This window comes from Hetaerina americana, unplaced genomic scaffold, assembly GCF_022747635.1.
Source record: "Hetaerina americana unplaced genomic scaffold, ioHetAmer1.1.p SCAF_22, whole genome shotgun sequence".
NCBI lineage: Eukaryota > Metazoa > Arthropoda > Insecta > Odonata > Calopterygidae > Hetaerina > Hetaerina americana.
In genome coordinates this window covers 4,381,563-4,408,807 of record NW_027286786.1, presented here as the reverse complement: position 1 = coordinate 4,408,807, position 27,245 = coordinate 4,381,563, and the positions used below count along the sequence as shown (strand labels likewise).

Here is a 27,245-nt window from a genome sequence, read left to right as displayed (position 1 = left end):
CTTGTGTTTATGGGTGATCCTCCTGATTGATGACAGTGATACATTCCTAAATCAACATCACTGGTACCCCCACTTTTGGCGTATAGTATGTTCTGGTTCAATATTCTCATAAGCCCTATTAAAAATACTGAAAACTAATAAATATGTATTTCATTAGCAAACTTGCTGTGAGACATTCTCGATGAGTTGATGGCAGACAGTCTCTATCTGAGCTTTCCTCTGAGAGGAAAACATTTTACCCTGACTAGTTGGAGACCCCTACCCTTGATTTATATCATTAGGAGTTATTTGCTGGCATGTAGCCCTTGTTACAGTATCATGAATCAAATTGTCATATTTCATATAGTTCCAGGATAATTAACTAAGTGATGTCTTTGAATGACATAAAGTTGAAATTTCACTAATGTTTAAGTTTAAAGTTATGTAGTAATTTAAGTTCATATAATTAAATGCTAAATTGCATGTGTGGCCCGTTACTTGTCTATTGGGGTACGAGCTCTGCTGCATAGATCATAACAATTTTTTGAAACAGCTAGCAATGCAATGTATGCGCCACAGGTCTAAGAGTAAACATTGGATTTCCAATGCTCCCCATTTATATTTCTACCCTTAATGGCATCACCTTCAGTTACACCTCTTCTGTCGTTACTCTTAGTGACTCAATCCCTTGTATGGGAAGTGGCAACAATAAATACGTCAAAGTGAGTCCTACTCTTTACACTCCCTCATTTGAAGCTTATAAACTAACACTTTCCCCCATGTGACGTTTGAAAGCCACCATCTGTCACTGGTTCCACTACATTGGCTTAGAATTCAAGTAAATAGTGGATTTGTTATCATCAGGATGCACTACTAATATTTTTCCACCCGGGTTTAGGCTTCCGCTGGGATCATTTCTTCTGAAACTTTGTTTAATGCAGCCATAAACATTTTCCAGATGTTTCGCGGCCACAGTCCAGCGTCGAAAGGGCTCGCACATCAGGGACAAGGAACCAACCAGAGGATGATGACTTTGGCGATGAAGAGCTTGGAGATGACCTCCTCCCAGAGTGAAAGCACCACACCACCAGGGATACCATTCGTACCCACAGGGACCCTTTTTCATGCCGATTGTGTGGATCACCATCTCATGAAAATGTTACGCTGTAATTTATGGCCCAGTTTGTCAATCAAAAATTATGTCCTTCCTATATAATGCCTAGCCTTCTCTCACACCAATTGTTTTTGCTGGATTACCTCTCATGAAAATGGAGCTTAGGTTAATCTTATCCATAAGAGAATCATGATATCTCCATTTCATGGATTTATTTTTGATAATAAGATGGAGAAATTGGACTGTGATGAATCCGACCCCCAATATAACAGCACAAAAAGAAAAGACCCTTCAGTAATGGAATCATTTATTTTATATTTTTGTACCATTTTGCCCTTTTAATTTATTTTACATTGTACGCTTACTCTCATCCAATTCCTGCATTAACCATTTATCGGGTTGCATATCAGCGAGGTCTTTTTGTCTCCTTAAAGAATTAATGACCTTCCCAGTGATCCCTCTGTTTAGAATCAGTCCGTTACGATGGTGTGGCCAATCAGATATCCGTCTCATTATTTTGAGACTACAAATCCACAGAAATGTCAGGATTACCTCGATGCCACTTGTGCTATCAGGGGCCACACCATTTGAACTTATTTAAAGTCGCAAGTGTTTATATATAAATAGCCAATTCACAGGAACTAAAAAATATTGTAATCGAGGTGCCTTTGACACGGTTTATTTTCCTAAGGACAAATATGTTGTATTGGTTGAATCCTGGAGATCCTAAAATGATCACAATGGCAAGGCATGTGTGCATAAAATCAAATATTAAAATTCTAGCCTCAAACGTCAATGGGACTGACACTGACATTAGGCTTGTATATTTTCACAATGTGGAAAATTCCAAACGAGTACTGCTTTACCAACTGCGCATTTATCTTTTCCAGATGGACGATTTGAGTCATTTGCTTCAAAAGCTTTAAATGCAAATGACTCCTAGATTAAATTATCAGTAATCAGGTTCATTGGATTAAAATTTTTATCCCCACACATTCCTTTTCAATGGGCCAACCAATTTATAGCAATATACTGTTTCAGAGACCTGTAAATTGAAAATTCAAAATTAAAATGCAATTGTTTTGTTTAAGATATTAATTTATAAAAAAATGTTTCCAAAATATACAGTACATAATATCAGTAAAATATGATTGTTGACTAAATTATCATATTATTTTAAGACACTTAGGTAATCATCTGCATAAGTAGAAACTAAATATTGTACACTAAAGTTCTAGAAAAATATTTTAACAACAGGAGTTGCAGCATTTCCTTATTATTTACATTTAATATCACTTTTTATCAGCCTATTGACAGGTGTACAAGAATAACTTAGCTTAAGGTTTGTAGTCATTGTAAAAATTGATTTCTTACACAGATAAATACATAATACTAGGAGTGTATATAGGGAACCATGGAAGTCAAAAGATCGACCAAATGCCCTCAGTCAGTCTAGAGAGAAAGGAAAACATTGTAATGAAAGAGACAGTATGAAATGGTGATCCACAGTGCAGTGGCCCACATGTTCATGGCAAGGAGCTCTCCATGTGAGTTATAAAATGGTTCCCAAAACCAAGGGAACATGTTCTTTGTCAGGCAATGACCCACATACAGCAAGATTGGATTCAGTCCTGAAATAAATGACAAGATTGGATTCAGTCCTGAATATCTGTCACTTAAACATTAAGAATTTGAAAAAAGATGGCAGAATTGCAGATTTTACCTGAATTATAACTTGAAGAGTGAAGTTAAATTAAATCCCAAAAAAAGAGTCATAATAGACAGCAAAGCTAAGATATTTCTGTGTTTTCTGCAAGTTCCTTTATAAATGAATGATCTGTTTTAATTCAAATCGACATGAAATAAATAAAGTGAGTGACATTTCACGTTTGTTTTGAGATAGGGCACCACGGCAAAGGCCACAGAACAAGAAAAACAACATTCATGCCATCATCGGTACGTGCAAGTTTTTATGGGTGCATTTCATCAAGAATGCAACAACATTCATCATGGACATGAGAATTATTGAAAGCAAACCTTTGGTAAAGATCACTTTTAATAGAATTTTTATAATTAATAATTGTCAGGCCGTCAGTTTCCCCTTAATTTTCCATGCGATCGATCACATATGACTTTCCTAATATTTATACTATTCCCAGCTGCTACTTTATGCCACTTCCCCATGGCTCCCCAGATGAAACATATGCACATTTCAGAATTTATTAAGATTCTCTAAGAATGCATCACTCCATCTCTGTCCTGCATCTTGAATCTTGTCCGCAGCGGCAGGTGGGCATGGAAACTTCCTTTGCAACCTCCCTTCATTTCAAGAGACAATGCCCAACGCCACAAATACAACTGTGATATCAGATGCACTATTCACCTCACCGAGGTGAATACCAATAGTGCAAAAGTAGCAATAGACCACTTCTTATGATTAAGTTCTCTTATTTGTGTTTGGCAGGTTGTTGCACTGCATTTTGCTATTCAGTTCCATGGATTCCCACACCAATTGATTGCTGCTGCTGCATAGACTACCAAGGAATGGATTCCTCCAGTTTTCAATTTACACCAATCTTGGTGTTTTACTAGGCTTCCATTTTAGAATCTGGGCTTGAGAATCAAACTTGACAGCTGAAACCTTGATTTTACTCTCCTCCTTTCTTAGATCGCTATGCTTAGCTCTGCCAAGCCCACAAACCAAACTACAGGGACTCAAGCTTACAACTTCACAACTGCCTGCAACTTGCAGACAATTTTCAAAGGTGTACATTTTCTTTTCGAACCGCAAATTTTGATAGAGCTGGCCATATATGTTTATATTGTATGCAAATGTATCAAGCCTATGCAATGAGCTGCATTTTGTTGAACCAGTGAATTACTTGCTTCATGCAGCACAGGAGTGAAAGTGCTTCGTCTTTTTTGTATTTTTCATTCAATCCCTTTTAGAATGTCATAGACAAATAAAAACTGTTTCACTTCACAAGATATATTCCTTTTTTCACAAACCATGTTTGAGGTTTGTAACGGAAATCAATCTGCCAGGGAAGTATGTGATCTTATCGAAAATGTTTCTCTGGTACGATGGCAATAATATCAAGTTTTAATTTCTAGAATTTTGCTCATTTCTACTTTCATACATGGTAGTGATGAATACCATTTTACCTGTTTGTGGCACTTAACCCAATGAAACAGACCAAATGAATATTTTTTAGGATGGGTGAAAAGAACTAATGCTTACCCGCATAAGAGAATGGCCTCCCATCCCACCAGTTCCTTATGTCTATGGTGTAGAAGAGGATTGCAAACAGGAGGAATGCCATGCTTGCTGTTGATAGAACATACGACAGAGACCAAAGGTTCTTGTTCACAGGAATGATGCCCTCCTCCTTGGAGAAATTGCACAAAAAGCCAGCAATCAGACCCTGAAATATAATTAGAAGTAAGAAATTTATGATTGAAGAGGGCATAAAACAGTTTTCTGACAATGAGGGTACTTCTGTTGAGAAGAAGTAAGATTTAAAAATAACATGGAGAGAGTCAGACGCTCCAAACACTGATTAATGTCTCCAGAATTGTGCATGCCAATGGATAATATTAGGGGGATTTTTTGAGTAAAGTGCATCTCTCAAGCACCAACAGGAAAATTAAATGCCAAAATGAGTAGTTAGCCCTTACACAATGAAAGACCAAGGTTTTGGAACAATTGCCATGATGTAAAAGGGCTGTTCTGAAAGTAACCTCTGTTTTTGAGTCACGTGATAAGTAGTGGAGGGAAATGAATGGTCGCTGCTTTGACGCACAGCAGGTCAGTACGCCTTGAATTGCAGTGGTTAGAAGGTTGTGCAGCTAGTCTTTTGTTAAAAGTAACCAGGCAAAATGGACAATACAATTGAAATTCCTGCCAAATGTGAAGTTCGTTCAGTGATATGGTTTTTACTGGAAAAAGAACTTCAAAGCAACTGACATTCATCGTGAAATGTGGGCCCTCTACGGACCAAATGTGATAAGTGACGAGAGTTGTGCATCAGTGTTGCCTTTCATTTAACAGTGAACACAAATGCCCAAGATGATGGCAGAATTGACCACCCACCTGTGGTAAACAATGAACTGCACCTGAAACTTGGCGAAAAGTTTGTGTAAACCTAGGTTTTACGATATCTGAAATCTTTGGCAAGTTTTCCAAATATTTATACGACTCTGTTGCATGGAATCACGAGTGAAAAGTTGCGCCACTATATGTTTTGTGCTTGTCTTGACGAGGAACTCCAAGACACCATCATCGGTTGGCTGTGATCTCAGGAGGAAGAATTTTATGCAGAAGGAATTTGAAACCTAGTTCAGAGATGGCAAATGTTTAAATCTGTTTGGCGAATATGCCCATAAAAATAGTGGAGATGTGTAGTTTTGGGATGGAAATAATACATTTTCTGTATCTATTCCAGTGTATTTTTTACAGCATAATGGAGGTTACTTTGTGGACAGCCCTCATTTTTCACTCGGAATCAAGTGACAGGATCTCTATGCTTTAATCCACTCTTGCATTACCCTCTTATTTCTTTCTCCGTAGCCAGGATTTCTTTCTGCCAATAGCACACAGCGAAATATTGTGCCTTCACTCCTTTTTTTTAGTATATCCTTTTTTTTCCTTCTTCCTTTCTACTTTCATTCTTGGAAGTATTTCGAAATCTTTTATTTCCAAAACTTACTTTGTGCAGTTCTGCCAACTGCCGTTCGCAGCAATTATGAAATATATGGGAAATTCATAGGAAAATGCCATCAAATGAATTTGTACAAAAATTGAAAAAATTTACCATTGTATTTTTATTCCCTAACTGTACCAAATGTTATTATATTTTGTATTCTAACTTTTAAGGTAGGATTCGGATGAACTAAGAATGAACAACAAGGCATTGTTTTGTCATATCCTAATTACAGTGGCACCTTGCTTAGCAAGCATAATTCATTCCAGAATCTTACTTGTAATGCAAAACATACACTAACCAAAACAATTTCTCCTGTACGAATTAATTTAAAATTCAATTCTGATAAAATTACATTAAGTATTTGGTTTATTCGAGGAAAATTACAAACATTTTGTCAAGGATAAGGAATCATCCTCATCTAATCTTCTATCGCAGCATTTGCCTTCTCACAAATGATATTCTCATTAATATGTCACATTGCATTCGTTTCTTGTTCATCCATATGAGATGCAACCTTTCTACATCATTGAGAGTACATAACCCCTGCATTAATATTCTGGTCACTTCCTTTGAAGCATATATCCCCGTCAGTCTTGTCATTGTTCTAAGTAGTGATGGAGCAAATCATTGATGTCAACTGATTGATTCTATGTGCTCAGCCGCGCTCTCTTCTTGCCCTCATTTTCCAATGTTTAACCTTTCATTTCTATGGATTTTTTATTCCCTTATTGGTCTCTTTGCAGATTTTTGGTGACATTTTTGCAAGGCCCATTTAACTTTGCACTAATAATATGCCAGAGCACAAGTTTGGAAAAATGAGTAATCACTAGCTAGACTACGCGGCTATTGGAATGACTGCTAAACACATACCGCGGCAGCAGGCATGCAATCCATCCAGGACTTCCCCAATTCTCATCAATAATTATGCAAAACATCGCTTGTTAAGGAGTCATTAAAAAAAATATTCTTTGCACTTTATACAAATTACTTGTAATATGAAGTTCTTGTTAAGCGCAGCTTCACTGTACTTGTAAAATGATATTCTGAGCAATGAACTAACTGTTAAGTATCTATGTATCAAGGGATGCACAGCATTTGCATGGTGTGGTGGGTGAACAAATGCAGCCCATGTCACAACTTTGAAGTAAGTTACACTGCAAAGAATTTAAAGCGTTACTACTTTCAAGTGAAACTTAATATCCATTATGGAAGACAGATCGAGCATCTACTTAAGGGGTACATTGTTTTTTAAATAATTTTATATTTATAAACTAATGAATATCTATGCATGCAATTACTTACTGTGAGAACAGACCAAATGGACCACCTCACAATTCGTGAGGCAGAGTTACCATACGTCATCAGGATCCTCCCTGCCTGGACGCCGAGGAAAACAAGGAGGATAGTGGTCAGCGTCCCCAGGATGCCTGCCGAGTAACAAAAACAAAGGTGAAGAGCAAATGGGCAGGGATAAGAATCCACACTGTGGCAAGGTGATCATCATCTCCCCTCTTGTGCCCACAGGTTACCAGTGGAGGGAGAAATGGGGCTTCTGGCTTACGCACTGGATGTTTACATACATGAAAGCATCGGTCAATGCAGTGGGGAAAGTTGCCCTTGGTGTACTTCTAAAACATCATCTGGATTGAATAATTCAGGATGGTTTAATACCATGCTTGAAACCTCTCTAGTTGGGGCTCAGTGATAGTCTGCTACCAATCAACTCCACTGCCCTCATAGCTCCCTGGGTCAAACCAATTCTCAATGCCACACTCAGCCGACATTTGTGAAGCCCTTCACAAACAGTGGTGCCAATTGCCCACAGGGTTACCAATCCTCTAAAATCAGGAATACTCTAATACTTCCTATTCTTTGAATTAAAAACATTTGTTCTAACATGTTAATGGACAGCTGAATTTAAATGCAATTTGTAGTAAAACAAATTAGCTATTATAGGCTCTCACTCTACATAGTTCATAATGAGAGAATTTCTCCTCTAATACTTGATTATTTCAACACCCTTTCAAATAAAGTTGGCATTTTGATACTTCTCTTTGACAATATTTTTTGCACAAGAAATGATCATTTTATTGCCTGATAATTGACACCATTAATTGAGTCTAAATAAAAGACTTTTAATGATGCAAAAAAGGCTCACTGAATGTTTTTCAACTATTTTCTACAGCTAGACTATTTTTTGCCGTAATCATAAAATTAAAATCATAAAGTTAGGATGTATTAAGACTTTTGGAACAAATATTTGGAAGCCAATATTACACATTCTAAACAGCACAAGTTATATTTTTTAGGCCCTGCCCAATATCCATCATCATAGCTCATACATACACACACGGATCACACATTGTGTCTATAATCAGATAAATTGTTTTCTTCCTATGTCTTACACCCTATTTCCTTCCAACCGTATGAGCTATCTTCATCGTGGACTCCATCCCTCCTTGATACCATTAAGGGTCTCCTGGTTACACCAACAATTTCTATTTATTTTCATTCTCTTTATGCTAACTTCTATGTTCCATTCCCATTTAGTTGATTGCTTCTCAATAGTGATCTATACATGCTCTGCCCCACTCTGCTCTCTTCCTTCTGAAAATGCGGTACACCAAAGCCGGGGGTCAGGGTGTGACACATGGGCCAGAGGAGGTGGGACATAACACTAATTTAAGAAGAGTTATTCCGCAAACTTAACTAATTTTGGCAACTTCATGTTTAATGTTGGACAAATGAATTTTGGTACTTCTGATAGCTCATGATAAGCACATCATTACCTTCTGGATCAAAAGGGATGCTGGTTTTGTAGATTTTTTGGCATGTTGGCCTTTGGTAGAGGTGTTTCTCTCCAAGTATGGCCCTGTCCACGTAGCCAGCGGCTCCCCCAGTGCAATTCTCATGCTTCCCAAGATTGTGTAGACCTCCTGGTCCCAAGTATCCCCTGGGGAATGCATCAAGGAAAGCACAATTAGTAAGTGAGAAATCAGTGGCACCATCCATGAGTGAAATCAGTGGAGTCAGAAATCATTGCAGGGAACGTTGAAAAACTTTCAATCATGAAATAGGTACATAATTCATGAATAATCCAGACTACAAACAATGCATAAGTTGTGAGTTAAATGATAAAATCTCTGAGGGAGAAACAAAAACACCATGCCATACCTGCTCCCAATAAAAATCACACTTTCTAATTTTAATCCCAGATTCCCACTCTGAAAAACACTCATTCTTCACAAAATTTAGATAATTATTTATTCATTCCCTCGCGCAGCAAACACTTGTTCATTCATAAGCAGGCTATCACAACATGAACCTGCATTAATATTTTGCACCATTTGTACAATAATATTCACACAATATCAAGCATGCAATTTAGTGTAATCAGTCGTGCAATACTTTTATTTCCTAAAGTTCAGCTCGTAAGTCTGATGAAACACTTTCTCTTTCCATTAGAAATAATTATGATTAGCCCATGAACTAGTATCCCACAGCTTAACCGGGGTAGTCAATAAGTAATAACATATATGAAGACTCAGCTTAGGTACATGAAAAGGCTTCTGAGCTGACGTCACTAAATCCCACTAAATAATATTGTCTCAAAATTTTAAAGTGACCACTTCAAATCAAGCCTGCCATAAAGAAACTAGCAGTGTTGCTTTGGCGCCAGTGATGACATTGACAGAACATCATGTCTCACCATAGGGTCATTAAATACACAAAAAATATGGGAAGTGATAAACAGTTAATGGTACTTGAATGGATTCATAGGGTAATGTCAGATTGCACCCACCATCAGCTCTAAGAATCAAAAATCATTCATGGACACACATTCATTTCTCACCACTGCATTAGTTTTGACTTCCAATGAGATGAACTTGTATATTTAGATTTTTACTTGAATTACTGTGGTAAAATAGTGGTGGGCACTTATTATCAGCACATCAGATTTATAGGGGTGAGGTTTAAATCTAAATCGAGTGCCATTAGGCAGAGGGCACCAAAACCAGGCCACTGAAATCTAGAAGAAATGAAAGAGTAATGTTATTGGAGAGGACAAGAAGAACAGTTACGAAAATAGCTCAAGAGAGTAGGCCTTCCGAGATTAGAGAAGCCTAGCAGCACCCAGCAAAGGAGGAAACCATCAACACCTTTATCTGGAGCATGCCTCTCTCTCTGTCTGTCAGTGCTGGCGAAGGGGGAGGCCGGCAACAGGGAAGAGAAGATTGGAAGCATTGCAAGAGTGATGAATGTAAAATGAAGGGAGTGAATAACTAATGAAGAGCATTGGAATAAAGGAGTCTTATTGAAGACTCGGAAGCAAAGTTTTCAAAACGATTGGAGCTTCTTGCTTCAAAAGAGACATGCAATGGCCACATCCAGACGAGGGTAAAGTGCACCGGAGGTATAACACCTTGGAAGAGACGAAAGAAACAATGGCAGATGCTAAACAGACGGAAGATGGTCAGCCAACAGAGGGGATGAGTGGGAAGCTGCATCATGCCGTTTCCCAGGCTCAATGATCAGGGATGATAAAGCCTGACGATTGAAGGATTGTGATGCTGGCACCTGGATGAGGATGAAAAAAGTGGGCTGTGGAGAGGAGAGGACAAATAATGCAGTTGAAGGCATTGAGGAGTGGTGACCTTACAATACGGAAGTAAATTATGTATCACCAGGTTCTAAGTGAGGTGGAGTTTTGCCTGTGTCCTGAACTTGGCACTACCCTTGCGTAAGATACAAGTAAGCTTACTTGTATCTGTCTACGCCAGCCTCTATGTACAAGAGGAAGGCATTTCCTGGTGGATAGGCAACACAGGGAGGGGAGGGGTGGTAAGAGAGGGACACAAAGGTGCCATTGGTCAAAGCCTAAGGCTAGAAGCAAAGTTGGCATTTGACTTCTTGCTCATTTGTTTGCCCGATGAGAAAATCCAGAGCCAGTCAACAGAGGGAGCACAGGAAGGGGGGTGGCAAGAAAAAAAATCAGCCTAACAAGGAAAATTTTATACCTCTGTATTTTTCTCCAAAAATGAAAAACATTTGACTAACTAAGAAGAGAGAGAATATAAAAATTAAGCCAGCCTAAGAAACCCAATCACTCAAACTGATGACAGCACATACCAAGTGCTTAAGGGTGGGAGTACAAATTAAAATGCAGTGACTATCCAGAAACGTATACAGAGCAGATTTAAATAACCAATCAGGGGGTTTTTGATTTATTTCCTAAAAGAGATTTTTGCATTTTCTAGGTCTATTTAAAAGAGAACTAAAAGAAATTTTAATCAAATAATGCTCAACTGACATCATCAAGAATAAAACTAAACTACTCTTTGGAACGGATTGAGGTTGAAATCATCACTAAAATATCCTTTGCTCGTTGTGTGCCTAGCAGTGTCCTTCCCTCCTCTTCAATAATGTTGCTCTCCGTGGCCAGACACAATGCCCTCCCCTTGACAGAGTCGCAAACATCAGAGGGATTCCTCCTCAGTAGGACGAGAGAAAATCTAAGAGAACAGCCAATCCAGGTGAAGATGCCAAAGGCTATGGGAGTAGGGTGAGGGCAATGACGATCAGGCAAAGACAGCAGGTCAAGGGAAATGTGTGAGAGGACGGGCATTGACTTTTGAGGGGGCCATCACACATTCCTCCTGTTTGGATTGCCACCTACCATTAATGACGAGGGATTTTGTGCATTGACTAATACGTTTGAGCTAGGGTTTCTGGTGTTTTAAGGATGCAAAATCCATGCTTGAGAAAGGACTGACTTTATGACACAAAAGTGATCACCATTAATTATGCATTGATGACAGAGTCAATCACTCAGTGAATAACTAATTTAAAAAAATATCCACCAACTTCAAGACATTTGATGCATAAAGCAAGCATGAAACGATCTAATGAAAACATGGCGTGCATTAAGTGCACTCAATTGAAGCAGAGGAAATGAGAACTTAAGGTGCACTGTAGACATTTGCATGGTTGGGTTTTACTCACAGAGGGCAATCTGGAACTTTCAGCAGGAATGTCAAACAAGCATGACACGTAACGAGTGAGATCACCACGACCCACTGCTTCCAGCACTCCAGGATGTCTTCTATGTTCATGCAAAATCCACTGATGACCTAGAAACAAGATGTTGGGAGATCCATCTCACTTCCACAAGTTGGGCATATTATACAGCTTCTTGGAAAGATTTACGAGCACAGAGAAAGGAGATGCAACCATTGGAGAAATCATTTGACAGGGTTACAATAACCTTGGCATATGGATCTCCTAATTAAAACTCATTGAACCCATTTTCAGGGAACTCTGCGATAAAGCTAACAGTTTCAGGCTTAACTTTGTGGAATTCTTTCATGGTGAGGGGGAAAGAAAGAGAAAAAACAACTTTGCACTTCCACACACTATTTAATACAACACGACCATGGTTTCGATGCTGCGCATCATCATCAGGTGCAATGCAACAACATTTTTCAACTTATATAGCCAGGAGCCAGGTAGGGGAAGTCAGGGAGAGGGGTGGTACTGTAGCAATCATTGGTGGGTGAAGGGAAGGTGAGGGTGAAGTGTTGGATGCAGACGGTACAAAGGGGGGTGTTTGTTTGCAACGGTTGACCCTCATTAGCGGAGGGAGGGTCGGTGACTGTCACTGCCTTGGTGGGGGAGGGGATGGTGTGGGGAGGTATTCAAGAAATTAAGGAGAGGGGAACGCGAGAGGTAAAGGATATCGTTGACCACCTCAAGATTACCGGACTGAAGGGATTCCCAAATTTCCAACTCCTCCACAGCGTTCAGCCTGCAACACCATCTACATCGGACAGACTGGGAGGACTTTCGACATTAGGATCAAGGAACACCGTTCATGCTTCAGGAAGAAAGACAACAGATCACAATTCGCCAAACACCTCTTAGACTACAATCATTCCAGCAATTTCACAGCAGAAATTTTACACACAGAAACGAAAGGTCGCCGGCTGAACGCTGTGGAGGAGTTGGAAATTTGGGAATCCCTTCAGTCCGGTAATCTTGAGGTGGTCAACGATATCCTTTACCTCTCGCGTTCCCCTCTCCTTAATTTCTTGAATACCTCCCCACACCATCCCCTCCCCCACCAAGGCAGTGACAGTCACCGACCCTCCCTCCGCTAATGAGGGTCAACCGTTGCAAACAAACACCCCCCTTTGTACCGTCTGCATCCAACACTTCACCCTCACCTTCCCTTCACCCACCAATGATTGCTACAGTACCACCCCTCTCCCTGACTTCCCCTACCTGGCTCCTGGCTATATAAGTTGAATAATTTTGTTGTATTGCACCTGAAGATGATGCCCAGCATCGAAACCATGGTCGTGTTGTATTAAAAGTGTGTGGAAGTGCAAAGTTGTTTTTTCTCTTTCTTTCGAACTCTGCCATGTCTAATAATCACTTGCTATTACTCCATTCTTGACTTGAGACATGCCAGTATTTATTCCTTAAAGCTTCCACACACCTTGGTCATTAAATATCACACAATGCAGATTTGAGTTTTCAATGACTGTGTGCAGAGTACACAGCACGTCCATCATCGCGCACAAAGAGAGGCGAGGGGAGCTGGGCACATTGCATCATCGCTGGGAAGAAAATAAGGCATCCAAATGGTGATTTATCAGAAAGACCTCAGGGGCCATGAATTGTTTTAATTATTCCAGCTATGGCTACTTAAAAGATATTTGACAACACTAAACTTTGTCTATCAAACATTTAACATGAGCTTAAGACTCTTATGTTCATTGGTAATTTTCCAACAGATCTGTGACTCTGAAAGTATGCTTTACAATCAAGTACATAACACTTTCACGGCTGCTTACGGCTCAATCTTTTAGAATCACATTTATCTTCCTCTTCTGAATCATGTATCATCTAAAATTTCATTTGGAGATGGTACATAATAGACTTGGGAACCTCATTATAGCTCAGATTATCACATCCTGGTCATACATACTTGAGAAACAAAAAGATTTATGCTCCTAAACAAGAAAATAAAACACACTGAAGTAGCTAGGAGCAGTATTTCAGCAGACAGGTTCTAATGACTAACATTGCTTAGAAATCATACCACTGAAATTCACATCAATGGACAAATGTAACATTTTCAATGGTATTTCAATGTATGACCGTTCAACAGTTAACACATCACGGCAATCACTCTAACCCAACTACTTGGTAAAGTTTGAGCTTTTCAGTATTCTGAAATACTCTGAGATTTCAGTATACAGAAGCCTACGAATAGGATATATTGTCTGCTAAAGTCATCATTACCCAGGAGTGAAACAAATTAATACACCTAGGCCATTTTCTGCTACTATGGATGGCACGGAACCCTGATTCTTCTCAACCATAAGGGTTGAATTGGGATAAACAATGAAACTGAGCTTGTCATCCATTTGACATTCAGAATCAAATGAGAGGGCTCTCCAGTCCATCTCCCCTCTGAACCACCATGCTGCCTCTTGCTTTGCAGTTATACCAATATTTAATCTTTAGTCTAAAGAAATCAATATAGTCCAAAGGGCTTCGATCATTAAGAAAAAAATATTCAGAATTTTGCTCAGCCCATTATTACCATCACTTTTTGTTTTGACCATCAATTTAGGCTAAATATATTCATAGAGTGGGTCACGGTAGTCCAGGGGGTAGAGCGTTGGACTACTGACCGGAGGGCCCGGGTTCAATTCCCGGGACACTGGGATAGGAACTGGCCCCATTACAAGGGAGGTTCAATAAGTAACCTTGTTTGACAACATGACAACAAAGGGCGTTCCTGAGGGAAGTTTATGTTATCATCGGGTGCTGCCATCTATCAAACAATGGTGAAACAAATTTCAGACTGATTTAAAGGTTGGTTTGGATTTGGCAGCCATTTGAATAAGACGTGTTTCGTGATTTTCCCTAAGATGGACAAAGAGCAGTATCATTTGGTAATTTGCTTTTTGTTTTTGGATGGGAAGAAATGCGAGGAGATAAAAGCAAGGTTGGATGCTGTTTATGGGGACACTTCGCGCCATCTATGACCACAGTTAGATATTGGTTCCACGAATTTGAACGTGGGCGAACTTCTGTTTTTGATGAGGAGTGACCAGGACGCCCGGCAGGCGTGGTTACCGAGGATATCATTCAAAAAGTCCACACCATGATTCTGGCTGATCGACGAACGAAAGTACGCGGAGTAGCAGAGGCCGTGGGTGTGCCAACCGGAACGGCAATTAATATTTTACATGATAAGTTGGCGATGAAAAAATTGTCGGCCCGATGGGTGCCGCGATTGCTCACGGTGGACAACAAGCTGATCCGGCTGTCAACTTCGAAGCAGTGTTTGCAGCAATTTAATCGAGATCTGAAGGTGTTTTTGCATCGAGTTATTACAGTTGATGAAACCTGGATTCATCATTACACACCAGAAACTAAGCAGCAATCAAAACAATGGATTTCTCCCGGTTAATCTGCTCCAAAGAAGGCGAAGATGGTTCGATCGGCCAGAAAGGTCTTGGTGACGGTTTTTTGGGATGCAAATGGCGTCATCCTCATGGATCTTTAAGAAAAGGAAGAACGGTCACTGGGAAATACTACAGTGAGTTATTGGACTGCTTTGACAAAAAATTGAAGGAGACACGGTCACATTTGGCGAAAAAGAAGGTGCTGTTTCACCACTACGTTATGAATTGCTGCCGCACCTCCCGTATTCACCCGATCTGGCTCCCTATGACTTTTTCTTATTCCCGAACATGAAGAAATGGCTCGCAGGAAAAAAATTTAGCTCAAAGGAGGAAGTTATCGCCGAGACAGAGGCGTATTTTGGAGAGTTTGACAAATCCTATTTTTTGCAGGGGTTAAAAAAATGGCCAGAACGTTGGAAGAAGTGTATCTTTCTAAAAGGGGCCTTTGTTGAAATATAAAAAAATTTTTTTGAAAAAATGGTTTCTTCATTTCTAACACGGGTACTTATTGAACCACCCTGATAGATCTAGGAAATGCTTCTCAGTTGGAGAAACTGTACAGCCCACTGAATTTTGAAAGGTGTGAAGTAGGCACCAGATAAGGAGGAACCTTGAATTAAGTTTGGTGAGAAAAATTATTACTAACATTTATTGAATCAGAGAAAAAATAGTATAATTTTGATAATGATGGACAAGGCAAGAAAATATCCAAAGATTCTTGGGGTACTTAACCATTCTCTGAGGTTTCATGAAGATTGCTTCAAGTGAGGCCACTGCCAAATAAGAAAGGCCGAGGCGCTGCAACACCCCTAAAACCCTTATATTCTGCAATCCATTCCGATAGCCCCCAAAGGTGTTCAGGGCCACTCCCACGAGTACCAAAAGTAAAGATCGCCGTAATATGTGGCCAAATAACTTCTTGCGGCTTGTGGTGTTACGGAGCTGGGATCTTAGAAAGAGGGAAGCACTCACACCCATTATCCATGCAAACCTAGAAGATTAAGGACAAAGTAGGAGCATACATTGATGATTAACTTATGAATCATAATATATGAATGAGGGCAAAGAACGGAAACCAACCAGGGAAACACCAGATCTGCCACTGTCAGCCCATTCCATGGTGAATGATCAAAAATCCAGTATCCCCCACCTCCATAATTTATAAATATCATCATTGCAATGGAAATTCTGGAAAATCAACAGTTTCAACGATGGAAAGCAAAAAAGGAATTGTCACGTATTATGGATCTTTGTAATTTTCCAATTTATCTCACCCTCGAAAAGTATCCACTGCTTTAACTCTTTCTTTCAGTTTTCGCCTGGAGTCAGAGCGTCCATGCACTAGGGTGTTATTCACGGATGCCGGAGAGGTGACATTCCCCAAATCCTTCAAAAAAAACTGAAAGCTTTTGAAGGGTCTACAGTGAAAGTGCAAGACAAAAGCAAAATAACAAGGGATTTACTCAACTTACATTTTCCAATTCTGAAACCATACTGTTGCTTTGTCGCCAACTAACCAAGTAACGAGAATTCCAAGTCCATTTCACAATTTTCCATAGTAATAGACCAAAGACAGCGGTAACAAATGCAAAAACCATTGCTGCAAATCAATAAATAGCATTTGAAACTTCTCTCATATGTGACAAGTCATTTCACATCTGATTTGGGTACTTACGAAAGTACAGGTTTTTAGGTCTGAGTTTGATCCAAACATCACCACAAAAATTTTTATCTTCTGTCACATTTAGGCCATAAATTCCATTATCCCCAAAAGGAAACGTCAGACTGAAAATAATACGAAGAAATTTAGCTTATTTGTTAAAATCAATTGAACGCGAAGAAAATAATAGTTCATACTGAACAACTTACAAAATACCAAATTACCCACAGGTACAAAATACCAAATTTAGGGGTTTCCACATCAATTCTCAAATCTCTTGGGATGAACACATAAGTACTTTAATCAGTAAGTTAAGCTCGGTCTCCTTTTCAATAAGGTCCATTAGATCCACAGTTTCAGAGGCTGTTCTCTGTGCACTATACTATGGTGAATTTTATTCTCACATAGCCTATAAAATCCTTTACTGGTGGGTTCATCATCTAAGGCCTTGGCTATTTTCCGGGTCCAAAAAAGAGCCATTCGGCTAATAAGTTTTGCAAAACACAATGCCCCTTACCGTCCCCTGTTTAAAAAATGGGATGCATTGCCAGTGCCATGTATTTATGTTTTTCATGTAGTAGTACATACAGAAAGAAATCTATCTAAGTATGTGAAAAATTGCGTGATCCACAAATATTCTACAAGGCAGAATGAGCAGCTGCACGTTTTATATGGGCCTTCAACTTTATAATTAACTCCCAGCTGAGATTACGACCCATAAAAGTGTGGCTGCATTTAAAGTCTTACTTAGGTTCTTAAAATTAAAAATGTTTTATTCGATTGCTGAATTTCTTGATCATGCCTGATGTCTTGTATCCACGAATAAATTTGGTCACTTGCCCCTGACGAGTCTTATATCAAGTGTAACAGTTGTGACTACTTGATCGCTGGACAAATAAAATGTATTATTATTATTACTTACATACAAGTGTGATTATTCAGAACGAACACATATTGAGTTGGATATGTGGTTGATAATACAAAAGATGAATCCCCTCCCGTAATCGTCGTCCAGTACGTTAAGCCACACTGAAAATAGGTTAAAATATTTATTAATATAGCTCTGCAATGTTGAATAATATTGCCCGAATTGTATCATTAACTTAAGATACATAAAGCTAATTAATTTAGCTTGATGCCCCACAAGTATATTCTAAGAAAAGTCACAGCGAGTTAAAAAAAATTCAAATAGCCATTTCAAAAAATGCTTTAGTACAGCAGCGTCTTAAAGAAAGACAGGTTACCATAAACATACTTCAAAACACTCCTCTAGTTTGGACAAAACAGGAACTGCCTGAGAAACTACGGAGAAGACCTGCAGACATGCTTCGTCATGAGAGAGAAATTCTGGTGGATAGCAATTTTTTACTATAAGTTCTGATGGTAATTGCGAAATACTTATATTCCACATAGTCGAAAACCATTTATTTTTACGTATAGAGAGAACGCTGAGATATAAAGCGCATTAAAATCACATTAAGAAATTCTCGTCAAAAAGTCAATCGTGCACAAAATTCATATCACGATGAATTACAGAAATCGACGTAAACGTTATACCTTTTAAATTATTTACTTCCTTTGCACCTATATCCTCTACCCGCTTCAATGACTTCACGAATTACGACCGTCATTTTTCATAGGGTCATAATTGTTTATGTTAATTTATTTATTTTGATAGAATTTTCAGGAGTTTCCCATGATTCAATTTCGAAATATAAATATTTTAATTGTTAGAGCATTCCATAAGATTACTGTGGCTTTTATAAACTATTTGTATATACCAGCAGACGACGTGTTGTCACGCCTGACGTAGGAGAATAGGAAGTGGTGTGGTATCGGCAGCATCGCCCAACGTTTTATTTACATCACATCTTGTCGTGGTCCTCAGTTCTTTGGCTGGCTTCAGCGGTGAAACTTCAGCGAAGGACGTGGCATACCAGAAACATCATGTGTGGTATGTAAAGATTACTTATTCCTGTATGTCTTTTCATTTTTGTCGTTGCCGGGTTTGGCTATATTTGCCTTGTACTATCCTGAAATGTTCTCATAATCCTGCATCATTGTGGTTTTCTTCAGAGAGCTTTGTAATTACCGTGTGTCTCTCGTTCGTGTGTGCACTGCATTGGAATTCTTTGTTTCTCTTCCCTTCTACAGTCGAATAATCAGCGTTTTAGAATAATAATCAGTATTCATGCCTCATGGTATCCCAACATTACTGGTAGTGCGAATATGTGGCTGTAACCTTCATGTTGTTAATACATTTTGCGTGGATTCCCATTATTTTTTGGAGATTGGTGCCAGTCGTTTTGAGCGTAAAGGAAGGGCTGCTCAGGAAAGCAAATGTATTTTAACATTTTGTACACTCAACACTCTCTTCGATTTTTTTCTTTTGTTAATATTTGCTCGATTAACTTCCGCACCCAATAGTCAAACTTAGATAAGCCGACCATAGATTGAAGAAGCAGTATCTAAATGTTGCAAGTTCCCGGTCATTTTGAAATGTGATAAATCTGTAGGTTTAGTGTTTTTCTCTTTTCATTGCTATTGTTTTTATGAATTCAGTTTCACATGACTGTTGAATACTGTGGGAGAAAAGTAAGGCACAAGTAAAAGCTAATATTATTAATGGCTATTGTTAAGGCGGTGATCTCGTCGGATATTATTAACAAATTTTGAACGAAGTTGAAATTAACAAATTTTTACCTGCTACCTGGTAGCGCTTTACATATTTAAGGGCAGTTAACCAGTATATTCAATAAAAGCGATTGTAACTCAGGTGACCCACAAAATCGTTGCAAACTCAGCAGTCATATAATACCCATCTCTTAGTCTGGCGGTAATTTTCTGGGCCCTACGCGGCCACTAGCGTGTCAGAGGGGTCCACAGCCGCTCTGGCCGCTGTTTATGATGCGTTGAAAAGCACCATTTCCCATTTTTAATCCCTTTCTTTCCGGTCGAAAGAAAGGTAGTGTCAAGTTTTGGTCTTCGCTACGCATATTTAGGCAAAGAATGAAAATATGGCTTTAAACTACAAATCCTCCCTTGTGGACCTGGGTAGAGAATGACACCTCAATTTGTGTTAATGTTGTTCATTGATTTCTCCTCTCAGTATTACACCATGAACTATCAGGGCTTTGAATTTTTGCAGACGTTTCCTCAATTTTATCGTGGGGAACATGTTTGACCTTCGCTAAAATCAAGGCGATCTTCTTTGCCAAAAGCGTGAAAGACATCACACTTACCTCGTAGTAGAAATAGCTATTTTTAGAGGTCTTAAAATTTGCTAATTTTCGAAGATATTTGTTTCTTTATTATTGCTATCGGGCGAATAAGTGCTCGTAGCATGTTCGACTTCCACCGCATCACGTCTGAAGCAACTCTATTTGATCCTATCAGGTCCCTTATTTCTGTGTTCAAGGTGCATTTACTTATCTTAAGCCATATTTTGGTAATGGGCGGCATATTCGCATGTGACAAACACAGAGGCACCATCACGTAGCAATGAAGTGTTGAAGGGTTGTGAAAGGAAGCTGGCCGACGGCGAGTGTGAGAGAGGAATGTTAAATGTCAAAAGCATTAAAGAAAGACTGAAGGAGAAAATTCCTCCACCGCGATTTATGCCTCAAACCTCGTTCAAGCGAGAGAAATACAGCGATGCTTGTTAATCTTACAATTGCTTATTTTTATGGCCACAAATACTGTCTCCGAGAGAATGTTCGTAGTACAGGCCAGGCTAGGCGATTCTGCATCCCTCCAAAGGTGTTTGGGGCGGAAATGGCATCAGGAGTTGCGTTGACAGCGGGAGGGGCAAGGAGACACCAAGGTTGACAATGGAAGGCCTTGGTGAGAGATGCTGTCGCTCTCATTGGTGCCTCGTTTACCTTACTCGTTGGTGTCAGGGGCGGAAACCATAATGTGATGGAATATTTGAATGGAAAATTTATGGAATGTGTTATTTCTCATTAATTATTTGATCTTGATTGCAATAAACTGAAGTGAGAAACTAATACGGCAAAGGAAATGTTGTAGAGAGGACAGTGACAGGATGTCAAGTGTTTACAGAGACCGGACGAAATGGATGCGCTATTCAGGAGGAGAGTGCGAGGCAGTAAGGGCGTCAGAAAGGTAATTCTTGTTACGCAATTAGAGGTACTAATATTAATCGAAAATGCTATGACAAGATTGAACGGATATCGAGAGCATCTTAATTGTAAAAATAATAGGTAGGGTAGTTTGGATAAAGAAAGGGTATATGCCGATGATGATAGCTTAAGACTAGGGGTACTTGACTGACTGCGAGATAGAGCAGGCAGGTAGGTAGGCAGAAAATAAATAAAATCGAAGAACACTGTGGGAATATATTACATCCCTGTAGAAATACTCAAGAATTTACGGAGGCAATAGTTTGTATGGGGTCATTCCTAGTAGTCATGAGGGGAGAATTCAGTTTGAAGGCTTTTTAAAATCAATATTGATAACTTCCCAAAAAAAGTGAAAGTAGCAGTAGCGTTGTCCCGAGGACTATAGGACTGTAAGTTTGATTTCACGGCAAAGGTAATTCTTAAGGGCATCAGAAAGAGGATGGAGAGATAATAAAATGAATACGTCGCAGAAGATCATTTTGGATTTAGAAAGAGGATTGGTACGTGTGATGCCATAGCAATCACGAGGTCGCGGGTAGAAAGGAACATGGAGTTTAACCGAGATGTATTTGTGGTATGCTCCGTGGATATTGAGAAGGTGTTCACGAGAGAAGACGTGGCGAAATAAACGAACATTTAGCAGAAGATAAGAGTGGACTAATGAGGCAGACGACGTATTCTGAACCTGTTCAATGTTTCAGACTGCATAGGTGTGGATAGAGATAGTATCGAGTTTGAGGATATTTTGTGCGATTTTAGTTAGGGCCCACAAATACAGTAGTGAGTAGTTTCGCGGCTCATGAAAAAAGCTACCCTAAACTGGTGAACTACTTCTCCGGCTAATAATAATAATAAATAAAACAACAATTAGAAAACTTATTCCCATAACTACCAAATACTCCCCCGTAATTGATCTGGGCGAGGAGAGTTCAGTGGCGGGCATCCTTCGGAGGGAGGATGTCGTGGGGGGCTCGTCACTTTTCATCGTCGGGCTGCAAGCTGGAGTCGAGCAAAGTGGATAATAATAATAATTTAGAGGGGAAAAAACATTCCACGGTGAACCTTCGCAGTCACCCCGTTGGAAGGAGCACTCGCGACGTTGCATGCTCTCACGAATGATGAGTTATCTGGGATTCAAAATTGGTCAAATTTGCAAACTCACATCTTCTTAGCCACCGTAAAATCATCAAAGTCAGACTGAAGTCCGTTTGGAGCGGATTAAAAAAGTTTCCTTCGAAAGTATTGCTCTTCGACACTACCTTTTCTCGATGAATATCAATTTTGAACATTCGTGTTTTCTCTAAGCAAATGGAGGTCGTAGATTCCATCCAAATGTCTTCATTAACTTCGACGGGACTTTCGTGTCGCGGGCTTCGCTTTCGTCTGCTTCGAGCCAAGCGGAAGAGAAAGTTTAGGCGCAGAGGAGGTTCCCGTTTCGCGGCCGATCGGACCCAAGTGGTGCGTGGCACCCGTGCATTTTCGAGTGGCGATCGATCCACAAAACGTGGCTACATCTACGCAAAGGCGTGTGGCAGGAGGCGTTAAGGTGTTTAGGGGGTGGCTTCAGTTGTTCGTTGAAGTGCTGAAGCGAAAGTCTACACTGCTAGGTTTCCCTCTCTCTCTCTGGTTTTGTCGTTGCCGTTATCTGCGACGACGATCTCTGTGGTGGGCTTGTATTACTTCGTTGTCGTTTCGAGTAACATTGCATCCCTGATGCCGTTTTTTAATGGGTTTACTATGCACCTGGCGCTCAGCCTGCGATTCTCCAGTTTCAGCGATCCTACAATTTCCATATAGGTTTCTTGTGGTTGGAGGGGAGGGTCCCACCTGTCGGCGAAGCACCTAGTATGGATGCAGTCAAGAAAATATTTATATGTTATATTGGAGCTAAATGTTTCATGAAATAGTGGAAGAGACCTTTGCGGCAATACTTGTTCTGCCCTTTATTTCCTTAAATATGTTTTCCGATTAACTTTTAAAATGTTTTTTGATGCCCTAGTTATTTACCAGTTTTAAAATTTTCTAAATAAAGATAACGATTCCCACCACTAAGGGAAAAATGAATGAGACAAAAGAGAAAAAAAATTATTGGACATCGATTTAAATTTGTTAAGTGAGATTTAGGAGATTTTTTCCTCAAACTTGTTCATCAAATTTATTTCCCTCCCCTTTTAAAAGGGGGGAATGAATTCCCCGCCACCTTGATCTGCTTATCCGCTTCTGGGCTTCCATTCTAGATGTTCTAATCGCTGTGTGGCACGCATTATGTTCTTCGCGGGCAGTTGTTCATGCATTTCAATCATCCCCGCCGTCAGCACCTAGCTTGAATCCGTCCGGTTTCCTTCGAAAAGGGTCTTCATCCACGGTTCGCGCTCTTCGTGTCTGCACGGCCCTCCAGAAGTCTGGAAGAGTCGCAAGTTTCGCGATCGTCTTATCATCAATAACGTTTGCTGGTTACTTGCCGAATGCCGTCAGAAAATTACTCTTTTGCGGCACGAGCCAGTACATAATCTTTTGCGTGAATCGAAAATCCGTGGTTGTGCCCTCAAAATATTTAAATACCAAATGCCTGTTTTCGGAAAGCGGTTTTCCCTCGCGAACAACTCGACCGCGGGCACCCGACGGCATATGAAAAGGAGCGGCAGCTCCAGCGGCGGCAGAGGGTTGGACTCACGAGGGAATGCAGTTGCCATCATTTGTTGGTCGTCGGGAAAAATCTGTCTCTGTAAATATGTCACATTAAGCAGCCGTCCGTTCACGTGCCTATCGGCGAGTAATCGTGGAACCAGATTAATTGTAAGGTATTAATGATCTCTAAGGGTGAGCCCACCCAACCTATTCGGTGATTTAGATCTGTAGTGTTCAATCGTCTTTTCTAAATGGACTTGCATCCCACAAGACAGCCGGACACCACAAGCACTGAAGTGACGCGTTTCGTTCACCCTGGCGATTGGCAAATTGCTGTGAAGGAATCGTGGACCCCGCACGAAGTCCCGAATGAATATACCTCCCCTCCCCTTCAAATCCTCGTGGCAAAAAATAGAGTGACCCTTGATGACACACACTTATACGGAGCATCGATTCTCATTACCTCTATCGCCTAGCATGGGGAAATTAATGGCGATGGACTCATTGGATTGTGAATTGTGTTTCTGACTGCGTATTGCCAGGCACCCTCCACAAGCCCTCCGGCAAACCCCCGCATTGTCCGGAGCCTCCGGGGATCGACCCCGCTGACCGCGCTAGTTTGTGCGTCGGGCGTCGACGATAAGGCATCGGCGAAAAGAAATTGCCTCGCTTCATGAAGGAATGTTATCTACTAAATACAATGATCGAAATTCTGAACGGCCGTATCTGACGGAAGGGGGGGGGGGGGTGGCGTGGGCGTCCTCGCGCTTTGATCTGCGGAAGAGGATAATAAATGGTGACATGGATCTGCTGATTGTGGGGGAGGTGCCCTCTCCTTGGTTGGTTTTCTTTGCCACGGGGACCATAAAAAACGGGCTCTGCTCAAATTCTACTTCTTTCCCGAAAAAAATCTTGGGTACACCTCGTTGCCATATGCGTTCTTCTGGTGCTCGCTCTTCGATACTCCTGCGCGCTATTTTGGAGAAAGGGTAACTAATTCGATCAAATGGTATAAAAACACCTGTATAATGCAGGTACTAATGAGTTTAATAGTATGTAAACCTCGTTTTCATAATCAATAGTGTTTATTTTGTCATTTCCTAGCAAACTTCTTATCGCGTTCACTGTCGTTGAATGTGGCGAAAAGAGAAGCAGTGGTGTCGAATCCAGTATTCATTCGCATATCAGAGAAATTGAGGTCAAAGAAATATTATATAATGGTAAAAAGTGTTAAATTTTTAAAGTTTTGAAGCTCAAAAATATGTATTTAAAATTGATATATATATTATATATATATATATATATATATATATATATATATATATATATGTATATATATATATATATATATATATATATATATATATATATATATTATGTGATCTACCGGTTAAGGTAGGTTTCGGATGGACATAATTACTAATTTAATAATTTGTGACCCCTAGCAAAACACAACATCCTACTCTACGTCAGGTCCCTCTTCAGCTCTGAGTATTTTCTTCCTCCCTTCATCCCGTCCAACATCCCTATCCTGTTCCTTCCCTTTCCTCGTTTGCCTAACCTTCTCCCCTCAATTACAGTCTTCAACATCCCAATGCCGGTCAACACCCCCTTCATCCACTTTTCCTGCCTCCATAGGATTGCTCCCAACAAACCCCTCCTTTCGCCCACCATACCAAGTACTTCCTCATTTGTTTTCTTCTTTGTCCATTTCACCATCTCCATTCTTCTCCACACCCACATTTCAAAAGACTCCAGTCTACGTCTATCCTCCTTCTTCAATGACCACGTTTCCGCACCGCACATAGCTACGCTCCGTATCAAGGTTTTTACGAGTCTTTTCTTAATATCCTTACTCAACGTCCCTCTCATCAACTCCCTCCTCCTAGTGAAAGGCTCATTGCCTAGCGCACTTCTCCTCCTTACGTCCCTAGTACTTCGACCGTGTTGGTCCAAAACACTTCCGAGATAGGTAAATTGTTCTGCCTGCTCTAGTTTTTGCCCTCCTGTTTTAATGTTTAGGTTAGCCTTTTTCTTTCTAGATAATAGCATAACCTTTGTTTTATTAATATTGATTCTCATCCCATATCTGTCGCACTGAATTTCCAATTCACTTCAAAGTAATCCCCATCGACTGCAACACACTTATGCCAGCGCTTGATCCAATCCTCGAAACATTTTTTATATTCGGTTTTCGGTATGTCCATCAGTGCTTCCTGCGATTTTTCCATTACTTCCTCTCGGCTGCTAAAACGCGTTCCCCGTAATGGTTTTTTAACTCGATTGAACAGAAAGAAGTCACAGGGAGCCAAATCAGGTGAATTCGGTGGCTGTTGGATGGTATTTGTTGCATTTTTCGTCAAAAAATTACGAATAATGATAGCACTGTGCGACGGTGCGTTATCATGGTGCAAAATCCACGAGTTTTCTGCCCACATTTCTGGTCTCTTTCGGCGAATTGCTTCACGCAAACGTCTCATAACGCCCAAATAATACTCTTTGTTTACTGTCTGGCCTTCTGGCAAAAATTCATGATGCACTACACCGTTGTAATCCATGAAAACCGTCAGCATTGCCTTCTTTTTTGACTGAAAACGACGTGGTTTTTTTGGTCTCGGCTCATTTGGTGAACGCCATTCACTTGCCTGATGTCTGGATTGCGTGTCGTACTCATAAACCCACGTCTCGTCTCCAGTAATGATCCTTTTGATGAATGTGGGATCGGATTCAGCCTCGCAAATCATGTCTTTTGCGACGTCAACACGGTCTCTTTTTTGCATGAAATTGAGGTCTTTTGGCATGCTACACGACGGAAACCCAAATCATTAACCACAATGTCTTGGGCGGATCCATAGGCAATGTTCAAGTCCTCCGCTATTTCTCTGATGGTTAATTTGCGGTTATTGACCAACATTTCTTTTACTTTATCAATTTTTTCACCGACTTTCGATGTCGATGGTCTGCCACTGCGTTCATCATCTTCGATTGACTCACGACCACTTCTGAACCGCTCGTGCCACTGGTAAACGACCGTTTTTTTTAGAGAATCGTTGCCGAAACACTTTTCCAACATTTCCAACGTCCGTGCGCCACTAAATCCGTTTTTTACGCAAAATTTAATACAAGTTCGTTGTTGCAAATTTAAATCCATTTCTGCAATTGTAAAAAATCGCCAACACACACAGAGATAGATGTACTCTTGGCTACGTAACTTTTGCAAATGTCAAGTTATGACACTAAGATTTAAAGGGAATATCAACAACAGATGTACCAATTTAACAAAAAAAACAGAACCGTTCCGTTAAAAGTTACTGTTGCGGCATCTCCCGCAGTTTCTTTGGAATTTTTAAAAAAAACAGAACTCAAATCGGAACGATGGGAGCGCCACACGGTGGTTATTCCGGGAACTTTTTGATCAAGGTAGTATACCTGCGTCTTTTGTGGTGTCTAAACCAAGTGTTGGTGATGACTAACCCCTGTCTCCTGCAGAACTCAACTGCTTTCTCCACGCGGTCATTCCTCGTGCCTAAACCG

At 40.1% G+C, this 27,245-nt stretch overlaps 3 protein-coding genes across 5 annotated transcripts in view; 2 read left to right on the top strand and 1 right to left on the bottom strand.

Annotated features, from left to right (window-relative positions):
- The window catches only part of nompB (intraflagellar transport protein 88-like protein nompB), a 50,146-nt gene extending 48,056 nt beyond the window's left edge, over window positions 1-2,090 (top strand). Inside the window, exon 14 of the mRNA XM_071586354.1 lies at window positions 938-2,090. Coding sequence (XP_071442455.1) covers window positions 938-1,053 — 116 coding nt within the window. The 3' untranslated portion in view covers window positions 1,054-2,090. The remainder of the gene's footprint in view (window positions 1-937) is intronic.
- Window positions 2,091-2,244: 154 nt separating this feature from the next.
- LOC139689310 (heparan-alpha-glucosaminide N-acetyltransferase-like) lies at window positions 2,245-18,534 on the bottom strand. Its single transcript, XM_071586386.1, has 13 exons — window positions 18,499-18,534; window positions 18,197-18,288; window positions 17,864-17,970; window positions 16,957-17,066; window positions 16,754-16,881; window positions 16,556-16,668; window positions 16,362-16,469; window positions 16,014-16,272; window positions 11,803-11,930; window positions 8,589-8,752; window positions 7,102-7,226; window positions 4,335-4,518; window positions 2,245-2,724 (listed from the first exon to the last, which is right to left on the bottom strand). The coding sequence occupies exons 5-13, from the start codon at window positions 16,877-16,879 to the stop codon at window positions 2,546-2,548; spliced, it is 1,386 nt and encodes a 461-aa protein (XP_071442487.1). The 5' UTR covers window positions 16,880-16,881; window positions 16,957-17,066; window positions 17,864-17,970; window positions 18,197-18,288; window positions 18,499-18,534; the 3' UTR covers window positions 2,245-2,545.
- A 152-nt stretch (window positions 18,535-18,686) lies between these two features.
- Window positions 18,687-27,245, top strand: part of LOC139689300 (glutamine--fructose-6-phosphate aminotransferase [isomerizing] 2-like) — a 76,058-nt gene continuing 67,499 nt past the window's right edge. For all 3 annotated transcript variants that reach the window (XM_071586373.1, XM_071586372.1, XM_071586371.1), the window contains exon 1: window positions 18,687-18,895. In XM_071586373.1, coding sequence (XP_071442474.1) covers window positions 18,889-18,895 — 7 coding nt within the window. In that variant the 5' untranslated portion in view covers window positions 18,687-18,888. The remainder of the gene's footprint in view (window positions 18,896-27,245) is intronic.